General features: G+C 53.2%; 1 protein-coding gene across 2 annotated transcripts in view; it reads right to left on the bottom strand.

The window, feature by feature from the left end:
• Positions 1-394: 394 nt before the first annotated feature.
• Positions 395-12149, bottom strand: part of nek10 (NIMA-related kinase 10) — a 377347-nt gene continuing 365592 nt past the window's right edge. For both annotated transcript variants that reach the window (XM_038797318.1, XM_038797319.1), the window contains 3 exons: positions 11729-11781; positions 11404-11465; positions 395-1796 (listed from right to left, as the gene is read on the bottom strand). In XM_038797318.1, the coding sequence (XP_038653246.1) occupies positions 1745-1796; positions 11404-11465; positions 11729-11781 (167 nt within the window). In that variant the 3' untranslated portion in view covers positions 395-1744. The remainder of the gene's footprint in view (positions 1797-11403; positions 11466-11728; positions 11782-12149) is intronic.

Here is a 12149-nt window from a genome sequence, read left to right as displayed (position 1 = left end):
TGCGTAATGTGGTATATGAATTTCAGAACTGGTGTGATGCCAGGTATGTGATGGGCTGTACTACTGGTAGATTGTATTGAACAGCTGTTCATAACAACTAAAGGACTAACCATGCCCAACCAGCACAAGTTTGCAAAGCTGGTGTCCAGCAATAGATGTGATTCCACACTTGGACAGCAATTGTACGAAGAATTTAAGATTATCAGTCAGAGTTGCAATTTAGCTCGCTTTGTGTGCTGGAAGCTACATATATTCACACATAAGCCCTGTCCTTTGCAAACAGAAGGAGCATGTTCATACATTGCACTATTTTCAACTAAACAAAAGTTTGGGGGAGCCATTTCCTGATTCATTTCTCTAACAATGCCTTCACCCTGTCTGGTTTGAATTTTAAAAAAAGGTAGTTAACTGTTCCCTGGTACATTCTTCATGGCAATGCCTCCACCAATAAGAGTTAATTTGCCAACCAATCAACATTCTTTTCTTATGCAGTATAAATTGTTGTTCCCGTTATAATTAGTATTCTTGCATATGTGTCCTGATGACTCCAAGACAAAAAACTTTGACAGCATTTCTCTTTATCAGCAATACTCAAGTTCGGTACTAAAAAACAACAATTAGATAAATATAAATTGAAAAATATTAATATTTTTAATTTTCAGTTGGAATTATCTATAGCTGGTTTTCTTTTCCCCCCAGCTGAATTAGAAAGCAATATAATGATAAGTGTTACAAAATCTGATCAATCAATATTGGTCTAATATATTGAATATCTAATCAAATATGTGGAGAAATTGGTGTTCTAATGGGTTCATAACTATCTTTGCGATCTTCACTGGGAATACATCAAAACAACTGAGATTGCTTCATGAAACAAACTACGTTAGTGCCTTATTCTATACTCACTGGCAGGGAAACTGCTATTGCTTTTAAACACAAAATATGACTAGTTTCTTCATTATTTCAAAATTTTAAAGGTCTGATTAAAAATGTCAATTGCATGGAAATGTATTATAACATGAAAATGAAACTTTGACTAGTTGATTGGTGGTTTCAAATCAGCATAATAAACTTGAACAATGCTTTATGCCACCTTTCTTGCATAAACTGTCACTTCTTAATAATTTTACACTCAAGCATAGAAAACAATCATGCCAACAATATGCATATTAAACAGAACATTTACCAGATGTTGCCCATTACTAAACATGATGCAAATCAATCCCTTAAGATGTGTCCTCACAGTTTATCAGATTGTTTCATTTAAAGACAAAATGATAAACTATAAAATCCCACTCTCTATAATGAGTCTATTAAATAGCAAAAAGTCAGGAGAAGAAAACATTGTTATTTAGCTGTGACATCAGTGCTAGTCTGAGTCCATATCCACAATATTTAGTCGCATATCAATCTTAAACTTTTTACCGCATTGAATAAACAAGAACGCCTCGTAACAATAATAAATGAATCAAATTCTTGTGCATTTTAAGCAATAAATGCAGAAATCCCTTTGAAGCAATAGAGTTTGTTATGTAAAGAAAATATTGGATAGGAAATATTAATGGTATACACTGCATTGTATTTGTCAATAGAGTTTCGGATTCCCTCATGTTTTATTCACATAGAGTTCAATGTGCATTTCCAGCAATTAATGTGCATCCAATTATTCCTTCCTATAATCCTTTCTGCAGGCAGTTCTGTTGTGCAGCTCTTGATGATTTCTTATGAAACTCTGAAAAGTAGACTATCGTCTTGCAGTCAAATGGTTCTTGACTGCCCATGGGTAAGTATAATTCCTGAAACAGAAATATTGAGGGAATCACTGTGGATCTAGCAGCCAGGAATTGGAATTCTTATTTGTAATCTTTCATAAAATCATAGAATGCTTGTATCAAATAAAGAGGCCCTTTGCCAGTTGTATCTGCAATGGCTCTCTAAAAGTACAAACTACCTAGTCCCACTCCACCGATCTAACATTCCCTTTACTATCTAAACTGGGACCGCACAGGTGCTTCTCTGGTCTTTTGGTAAGAGAAGTATTAGCATTTTTTGAGGTGAGATTAATATGAGCCGTGAGCAGGTTTATTTACATCCAGCATGTGAATAATAGAATAATATCTGCAACAAAATCTCAATTACACCAACTAACTTTGGTTCTATCTTTATGAAAAAAGCAAACCTTCTTTGGTCGTACTTTTGGTATATTCTCATAATGTGGATGATGCTGGCAAGTTGCATTTGTTGACTATCCCTCATTGTACTGAGAAGGTTCTTCTTGAACCTTTAGAGCCCTTGTGGTGATCGAGCTGCCATAGTGGTGCCAAGTATGAATATCCAAGCCTTTGACCCAGCAATGATGATGGAACAAGCGTGTAAGTTTAAGTTGGAATGGTATGTAACCTGGAGGAGAGCTCAGAGGTACTTGTGTTCCTACAACACTTTCTGTATTCATAGGCAATGTTACAATTCCCAGGGTGTTGCTACTGGAGAAAACCTGTGAGTTACTTTTGTGTATCATTATGTAGACTGCAGCCACAATATTTTAATGGTGACGATATAGATATTGTTAGGAAAATAAAAGTAATTTTGAGGGATTCATATTTGCATTGGTAAACATTAGAAGGTGTAGTTTTAATTGGATTTAATTTAATATTTTTGTGCCCGGAAGGGTGAAACCTATAGTTAGATTCATGCTGGGAAAGGTGTTTGTATGTGTGGGGGTTGGTTAAGTTCCAATTGTGTTTCAAGTGCTTAGACAAAAAGAATACATAAAAGACATGCACATGTGTGTGTTGCTCAGCAACTGGGGCTTTGTAAGGTAAAGAAGCTTTCAAGTTTTAGTTACCTGAATGTATGCACAGATTAAGAGACAGGGGGCGAAATTCTCCGACCCCACGCAGGGTCGGAGAATCGGCCAGCAGCGGCGTTAATCCCGCTCCCGCCGGGTTTTTAAATCTCCGACCGGCCAAAAACCGGCGTTGTGCAAATCCCGCCGGCAGCCTCTGAAAACAGCTGGCGCCGGCAGGATTTCATTATTTTTTTCTTTCACCAAAACTCCGGCCCGGATGGGCCGAAGTCCCGCCGACGTGGCCACGGGTCACGTCGGCGAAAAACAGAGTAGCTTTAAAACGGCGTCAACCATTGATGATGGTTGACGCCGTTCAGTGTCCGAGGGCGAGTGGGGGGGGTTTGCGAGTGGGGGGGGGTTGCGAGTGGGGGGGGGTTGCGAGTGGGGGGGGGGGTTGCGAGTGGGGGGGGGGGTTGCGAGTGCGGGGGGGGTTGCGAGTGCGGGGGGGGTTGCGAGTGCGGGGGGGGGTTGCGAGTGCGGGGGGGGGGGTTGCGAGTGCGGGGGGGTTGCGAGTGCGGTGGGGGGTTGCGGCGTTGGAGGGGGGGTTGCGGCGTTGGAGGGGGGGTTGCGGCGTTGGAGGGGGGGTTGCGGCGTTGGGGGGGGTTGGGGGCAGCGGCGTGCAGAGAGGGGGGGGCGACGGATGCCCGGGGCCAACGCACCGTCGCCCCCCCTCTGCACGCTGCTGCCCCCTACCCCAACCACCCCCCACCACCCCTACCTCCCTCCAACACCCCACCCCCCTCACCACCCCTACCCCCCTCCCCACCACCCCTACCCCCCTCCAACGCCGCCCCCATCTCTCGCAACGCCGCAACCCCCCCTCATCGCCGCAACCCCCCAACCTCAACGCCGCAACCCCCCCTCGCAACCCCCCCCTCATCGCCGCAACCCCCCAACCTCAACGCCGCAACCCCCCCTCGCAACCCCCCCCTCATCGCCGCAACCCCCCACCCTCAACGCCGCAACCCCCCACCCTCTCAACGCCGGATCCCACCCCCCCCCTCAACGCAGGATCACCCCCCCCTCTCAACGCCGGTACCCACACCCCCCTCCCCCTCCCCCTCCCTCTGAAGGCCGGTACCCCCCTCCCTCTGAAGGCCGGTACCCCCCCCTCTGAAGGCCGGTACCCACACCCCCCTCCTTCTGAAGGCTGGTACCCACACATCCCCCCTCTCTCATCCTCCCCCCTTCCTTCCTCCCCCCTTCCTTCTTCCTCCCCCCCTTCCTTCCTCCTCCCCCCCTTCCTTCCTCCTCCCCCCCTTCCTTCCTCCGTTAGTGGGGGGCGGGGGGGGGGTGCGGCATTAGTGGGAGGGGTGCGGCGTTAGTGGGGGGGTGCGGCGTTGAGAGGGGGGGTACCGCCGTTGAGGGGGGGGTTGCGGCGTTGAGAGGGGGGGGTACCGGCGTTGAGAGAGAGGGGGGCGGCGTTGGAGGGGGGTAGGGGTGGTGGGGGAGGGGGGTAGGGGTGGTGGGGAGGGGGGAAGGGGCGTTGGAGGGCGTAGGGGTGGTGAGGGGGTAGGGGTGGTGAGGGGGGTAGGGGTGGTGAGGGGGTAGGGGCGTTGGAGGGGGTAGGGGTGGTGAGGGGGTAGGGATGGTGAGGGGGTAGGGGTGGTGAGGGGGGTAGGGGTGGTGAGGGGGTAGGGGCGTTGGAGGGGGTAGGGGTGGTGAGGGGGGGTTGGGGTGGGGGCAGCGGCGTGCAGAGGGGGGGCGACTGTGCGTTGGCACCGGCCATCCGTCGCCCCCCCTCTGCACGCCGCTGCCCCCTACCCCAACCCCCCTCACCACCCCCACCCCCTCCAACGCCCCTACCCCCTCACCACCCCTACCCTCTCACCACCCCTACCCCCTCCAACGCCCCTACCCCCCTCCCCCCTCCCCACCACCCCTACCCACCACCCCTACCCCCCTCCAACGCCGCCCCCCTCTCTCTCAACGCCGGTAACCCCCCCTCCTCTCAACGCAGGTAACCCCCCCTCTCCTCTCCTCTCAACTCAACGCCGTAACCCCCTCCCCCCTCTCCTCTCAACGCAGGTAACCCCCTCCCCCCCTCCTCTCACCTCAACGCCGTAACCCCCTCCCCCCTCTCCACTCAACGCAGGTAACCCCCTTCTCCCCTCTCCTCTCAACTCAACGCCGCAACCGCCCCCTCCCTCCCTCCCTCCCTCCCTCTCCCCCCTCCCTCTCCCCAACGCCGGGTTTCTCTCTCCCCCCCCCCCCCCCCAACAACGCCGGGTCTCTCTCTCCTCCCCCCCCGAAACAACGCCGGGTCTCTTTCCCCTCCCCCCCCCCCCAAACAACGCCGGGTCTCTCTCTCCACCCCCCCCCCCAAACAACGCCGGGTCTCTCTCTCCTCCCCCCCCGAAACAACGCCGGGTCTCTTTCCCCCCCCCCCCCCCCCCAAACAACGCCGGGTCTCTCTCTCCACCCCCCCCCAAACAACGCCGGGTCTCTCTCTCCTCCCCCCCCCCAAACAACGCCGGGTCTCTCTCTCCTCCCCCCCCCAAACAACGCCGGGTCTCTCTCTCCCCCCCCCCCCCCAAACAACGCCGGGTCTCTCTCTCCCCCCCCAAACAACGCCGGGTCTCTCTCTCCTCCCCCCCCCCAAACAACGCCGGGTCTCTCTCTCCCCCCCCCCCCAAACAACGCCGGGTCTCTCTCTCCTCCCCCTCCCCCAAACAACACCGGGTCTCTCTCTCCTCCCCCCCCCCCCAAACAACGCTGGGTCTCTCTCTCCTCCCCCCCCAAACAACGCCGGGTCTCTCTCTCCTCCCCCCCCAAACAACGCCGGGTCTCTCTCCCCCCCCAAACAACGCCGGGACTCTCTCCCCCCACAAACAACGCCGGGACTCTCTCCCCCCACAAACAACGCCGGGACTCTCTCCCCCCCCAAACAACGCCGGGACTCTCTCCCCCCCCCCCAAACAACGCCGGGTCTCTCTCTCCTCCCCCCCCCCCAAACAACGCCGGCCTCTCTCTCTCTTTCTCTCTCTCTCCTCCCCCCCCCAAACAACGCCGGGACTCGCCACTTCCGCAGCTGGTGAAACTGACGCGTATCGTGTCAGTCCGCTGCTGGCCCTTTCGGGAATGGAGATTGCCGGCTTAAAAGAAGGCCCGGACGCCGGAGTCATCCGCACCGCTTTTCCCCGCCGGAAATGGGCGTCACGTCGGTCCGCAGAGAATTTCGCCCAGGGTGTGGAGAGAGTCATGAATCATGGACAGGGGTGGTCAGTGATTGCGAGGGGTGGTTGGGGAATAATGGTCAGGGAATGAGGGGTCAGTGTGTGGTGATCCACCACTGTGTAATTGTGTGTGTGCCTGTATTAGGGTATGTACAGCAGTACCTGTATTACAGGTTCGTCGGTAGCCCCTGCCAGCTAGCTCCGCCCACAGGGAGCCATATAATTATGTATGAGTTCTCCTGAGCTGCCATTCTACCAGCTGCAGTCGGAGAATAAACATCTCACTGCAATAAAGCCTCTCTTGTGCTGATTTGAGTCTTTAAGTGCAATTGATAGCACATCAATTTATTACAGTGAGACTTTCCGCATCATGGACATCAGGATAAAACCAGACCGCTTGTAGCTGGATCCGCAATTGCCAAACGCCAGAAAAGACTTTAATCACTGGCTGGCTTGCTTCGAGGCCTATATCACCTCAGCGGATCCCGTACCGACGGAAGCTCAGAAAATTCAACTTCTCTACTCAAGGTTGAGCTCCAGCGTCTTCCCGCTGATACAGGGCGTGCCGAATTACGCATGCGCCATGGAACTCCTGAAAGAAAATTACGTCCAGAAGACGAACACTCTGTTTGCAAGGCATGTACTCGCCACCCGCGTACAACTACCTGGTGAGTCGATTGAAGACTTTTGGCGGGCCCTTATCCCTCTAGTACGGGACTGTGACTGTCAGGCCGTCACGGCCACGGAACATTCCAATCTCCTCATGCGTGATGCATTCATGACGGCGATTGCATCGGCCCCCATCCGGCAACGACTGCTGGAAGGGGCCGCGCTGGATCTAACGGCGACAAAGACTTTAGCGCTCTCCATGACAGTCGCTTCCCGTAATGTACAGTCCTACCCTGCCCGCCGCGCGGCCCACCCATCCTACCCCTCGTGAACCCCGCAACCGACCCCCCCCAACTGGAGCCGCTCCCACACAGTATGCCTGCGCTGCTCGCCACACCGTGCACTCTGGGGGTCCCCGCTGCTACTTCTGTGGCCAACAGAAGCACCCCCACCAGCGCTGCCCGGCCCACGCCACCACCTGTAAATCCTGTGGCAAGAAGGGCCACTTTGCGGCGGTGTGTCAGGCCCGCGCAGTTGCCGCTATCGTGTCCGACTTCTCTCCCTTCCCTCAGCCGATCGCACAATGGGCGCCGCCGTCCTCTGCTCCCGGGGCCACGTGCGACCAGTGGGCGCCGCCATCTTCTCCCCCCAGGTCCACGTGCTGCCCATGGGCGCCGCCATCTTGCACCGCCCCCACAACGTGCGCACCATGGGCGGCTCCATCTTCCCCCCCCAGGTCCACGTGCGGCCAGTGGGCGCCGCCATCTTGCCCCGCGCCCGCAACGGGTGCTGCATGGGCGCCGCCATCTTCTTCCCCACAGGTACTTCGGACGCCGCCATTTTGTCCTCCTTCGGGACTGGACCGTGGGACCCGGGTCGCTGCCGCACCTCGTCGGAATCCTCGGACGATCGGTTGCTGCTCGCCTCCATGACGTGGACCAGTGCCGTCCTCACAACCTGGCTTTACCGCTTCGAAGACGGTGCTCATCAACGGCCACGCGACCTCCTGCCTACTAGACTCCAGGAGCACCGATAGCTTCATCCACCCGGACACGGTAAGGCGCTGCTCCCTCGCGGTCCATCCCGCCAACCAGCGGATCTCCCTGGCTGCCGGATCCCACTCTGTCCCGATCCGGAGTTTCTGTATGGTCAACCTCACCGTACAAGGCGTTGAAATCAGCGGTTTCCACCTGTACATTCTCCCCAACCTCTGTGCTACAGTTACTGGGCCTGGATTTCCAATGTAACCTCCAGAGTCTCACCCTCAAATTTGGCGAGCCCCTACCCCCACTCACCGTTTGCGGCCTCACGACCCTCAAGGTTGACTCTCCCTCCCTCTTTGCCAATCTGACTGCAGATTGCAAGCCCGTTGCCACCAGGAGCAGACGGTACAGCACCCAAGACAAGACCTTCATCAGGTCCGAAGTCCAGCGGCTGCTTCGGGAGGGTATTATCGAGGCCAGCAACAGCCCCGGAGAGCCCAAGTGGTGGTGGTTAAAATTGGGGAGAAACACAGGATAGTCGTGGACTACAGCCAGACCATCAATCGATTCACGCAGCTCGAAACGTACTCCCTCCATCGCATATCTGATATGGTCAATCAGATTGTACAGTACCGGGTCTTCTCAACGATTGACCTTAAATCCACATACCACCAGCTCCCCATCCGCAAATTGGACCGTCCCTACACTGCCTTCGAGTCGGACGGTCGCCTCTATCAATTTCTTAGGGTTCCCTTCGGCGTCACTAATGGGGTCTCGGTATTCCAAAGAGAAATGGACCGAATGGTTGACCGGTACGGACTGCGGGCCACGTTTCCGTACCTGGACAACGTCACCATCTGCGGCAATGACCAGCAGGACCACGACGCCAACCTTGCCAAACTTCTCCACACCGCATCTCTCCTCAACCTCACTTATAACAAATTCATAGAATTTACAGTGCAGGAGGCCATTCGGCCCATCGAGTCTGCACCGGCTCTTGGAAAGAGCACCCTACCCAAGGTCAACACCTCCACCCTATCCCCATAACCCAGTAACCCCACCCAACACTAAGGGCAATTTTGGACACTAAGGGCAATTTATCATGGCCAATCCACCTAACCTGCACATCTTTGGACTGTGGGAGGAAACCGGAGCACCCGGAGGAAACCCACGCACACACGGGGAGGATGTACAGACTCCGCACAGACGGTGACCCAAGCCGGAATCGAACCTGGGACCCTTTAGCTGTGAAGCGATTGTGCTACCCACAATGCTACCGTGCTGCCCAAATTCAGCATGAACCGCTTAGCCATCCTTGGCTATGTAGTCCAAAACGGACTCCTGGGGCCCGATCCTGTCCGCATGCGCCCCCTCATGGAGCTCCCCCTTCCCCAGTGCCCCAAGGCCCTCAAACGCTGCCTGGGGTTCTTCTCCTACTACACGGACAAGGCCCACCCAGTGATACAGGCTACTCAATTTCCCCTCACGGCCAAGGCACAACATGCCTTCGCCCGTATTTGCTCAGACATAGCCAAGGCCGGGATGCGTGCAGTAGACGAGTCACTGCCCTTTCAAGTAGAGAGCGACGCTTCAGATGTCGCCCTTGCCACCACTCTAAACCAGGCAGGCAAACCCGTGGCATTCTTTTCCCGCACGCTCCATGCCTCCGAAATTCGACATTCGTCTGTTGAAAAGGAGGCCCAGGTAATCGTTGAAGCTGTGCAGCACTGGAGGCATTACCTGGCCGGCAGGAGATTCACTCTCCTCACTGACCAACGGTCGGTAGCCTTCATGTTTAACAACACGCAGCGGGGCAAGATCAAAATCGATATAATCTTGAGGTGGAGAATTGTGCTCTCCACCTATAATTACGAGATCTTGTATTGCCCCGGCAAGCTCAACGAGCCCCCAGACGCCCTCTCCCAAGGTACATGTGCCAGTGCACAAGTGGACCAGCTCCGTGCCCTGCACGACGGCCTTTGCCATCCGGGGATCACTCGGTTGTACCACCTAGTCAAAGCCCGCAAATGCCCTACTCCGTCGAGGAAGTACGGACAGTCACCAGAGACTGCCAGGTCTGTGCTGAGTGCAAGCCGCACTTCTACCAGCCAGACCGCAAACGCCTGGTGAAAGCATCCCGCCCCTTTGAACGCCTCAGTATGGATTTCAAAGGGCCACTCCCCTCCACCGGCCGTAACACGTATATCCTTAGTGTGGTCGATGAATTCTCTAGATTCCCATTCGCCATCCCATGCCCGGATATGACGTCTGCCACCGTCGTCAAGGCCCTCGATTCCATATTCGCTCTGTTCAGTTTCCCCGACTATATCTACAGTGACAGGGGATCCTCATTCATGAGCGATGAGCTGCGTCTGTTCCTGCTCAGCAGGGGCATCGCCTCCAGCAGGACGACCAGCTACAACCCCCGGGGAAACGGGCAGGTAGAGAGGGAGAACGGGACGGTTTGGAGGGCCGTCCGGCTGGCCCTACGGTCCAGAAACCCCCCAGCCGCTCGCTGGCAGCAGGTCCTCCTGGATGCATTGCACTCCATCCGGTCTCTACTATGCACTGCCACGAATAACACGCCCCATGAACGTGCTTTTACCTTCTCTAGGAAGTCTACATCCGGGATGTCGCTCCCGACTTGGCTCGCAGCTCCAGGGCCGGTCCTACTGCGCAGGCATGTCCGACTCCACAAGGCGGACCCTTTGGTGGACAGGGTACGCCTGCTCCACGCAAACCCCCAGTACACCTACGTGGAGTTCCCCGACGGCCGCCAGGATATGGTCTCGCTCAAGGACCTGGCTCCCTCGGGTGCCGATCCCACTCCCACACACCTCCCCTCCCCCTGCGCTCCCCGCATCAGCCCCACCAGGTCCATCCCTCCTTCCCCGGCCCACACTAGAGGACATGGAAGATTCCGGCACGCTCCCAGAGTCATCCAGCCACTGGCCAGCACCAATACCGCCAGCACCAACTACGACGCCGTCGACACCGCCTGTACAGACGTCGCCACCACTGTTGCGTCGCTCCCAACGAACCGTCAGACCACCGGACAGACTTAACCTCTGATGGGCACCGGGTTGCAAGATGGACACTTAATTTTTTTCCCCCCTCCCCTCTGTAAATAATACACGGATTCTGTATATAGTTCCACGTCACCCCCGCCGGACTCATTTTTAATAGGGGGTGAATGTGGTGATCCACCACTGTGTAATTGTGTGTGCGCCTGTATTAGGGGATGTACAGCAGTACCTGTATTACAGGTTCGTCGGTAGCCTTTGCCGGCTAGATCCGCCCACAGGGAGCTGTATAAATATGTATGAGTTCTCCTGAGCTGCCATTCTACCAGCTACAGTCGGAGGATAAACATCTCACTGCAATAAAGCCTCTCTTGTACCGATTCGAGTCTTTAAGTGCAATTGATAGCGCATCACAGTGCAGAGGGTTGCTGAATGGTGATGGCTTTGAGGGACAGAGACAGTCGCTTGGGAGATTAGTAGGTTTATTTTATAGCGAGGAGAAATGCACATCTGAACCTTCCAGCCTCCAAAGGCCTGGCAATAACGGCCAGCCAGTACTAAGCCTGAAAAACAGAAAAGGATCTGAGGTGTGCAAACTTATTAAAACAGAAATGAATGACATGCTTCTTGGGGCAATTGGTTACCCAACTGCTGCCTGACCTCCGTTAAAGTAAAACTTAACAGGTTTGAGGTGGGATTGGTCCACCTGGTCCAAAGCCACACATTTTGGGAGTTATAATTATTCCCCTTGTATTTAAACTCACCTGTTAACAGTGTTCAGGATGTCATAATAACCATTTTCAATCAGAACATCTTCAATCATGGTCTATATATGAAACAAATAGAAAGATTGGAGAATAAAAAGTTGCATTTTAATTCTTTGTCTTTCAAAAACATAATTTTATATATTAAATATTTGGCAAAATATTTTAAATTTAATTTGTACTGAACATTGTAGAAATAGGAGCATTGGGTAGATACCAAGTTATGTATGCAAGTTTTTAAAACAAAACAAATAAAATGCAGTGTGGTTATCAGTTACTAAATATGGGTAAATATAGTCCAACATGCAGACGATAAAACACTAACCTGCATCTGCTCGTATGTTATTCCCTCCTCATATTCGTAGCTGTAGGTGTTCACTGGAGTTTGGTCAGGAAGAATACCAATAATAACCAAAACATTAGGGAACATCAAATACAGGCTGTTGTAACAAAAGTAAATGTTGCTGCCGCACTATGCACGACTATTTAACATTCTATTTAAATAATTACTATCTATCTGAACAAAACCCTGTCAGTTTATGTCGTCATTGCTTGAATGATAATCTAGCAGAGTACATTGCACATTTGCAGAATCCAATCCATTTTCACTCCATTGATTTCAAGTGGGTTCTTCAACAGGTTCACAAAATATTTTCTGCCAGTTCACCATCTAGGTATGATTTCAAAATCTAACCGAAAGACTCTGAATATCATGGTCTGTTAGTCCTCTACCCATGACAAAACTT

Source organism: Scyliorhinus canicula, chromosome 5 (genome assembly GCF_902713615.1).
Source record: "Scyliorhinus canicula chromosome 5, sScyCan1.1, whole genome shotgun sequence".
NCBI lineage: Eukaryota > Metazoa > Chordata > Chondrichthyes > Carcharhiniformes > Scyliorhinidae > Scyliorhinus > Scyliorhinus canicula.
Note: the sequence above shows the minus strand (reverse complement) of the source record. Positions and strands in the feature narration are given on the sequence as shown.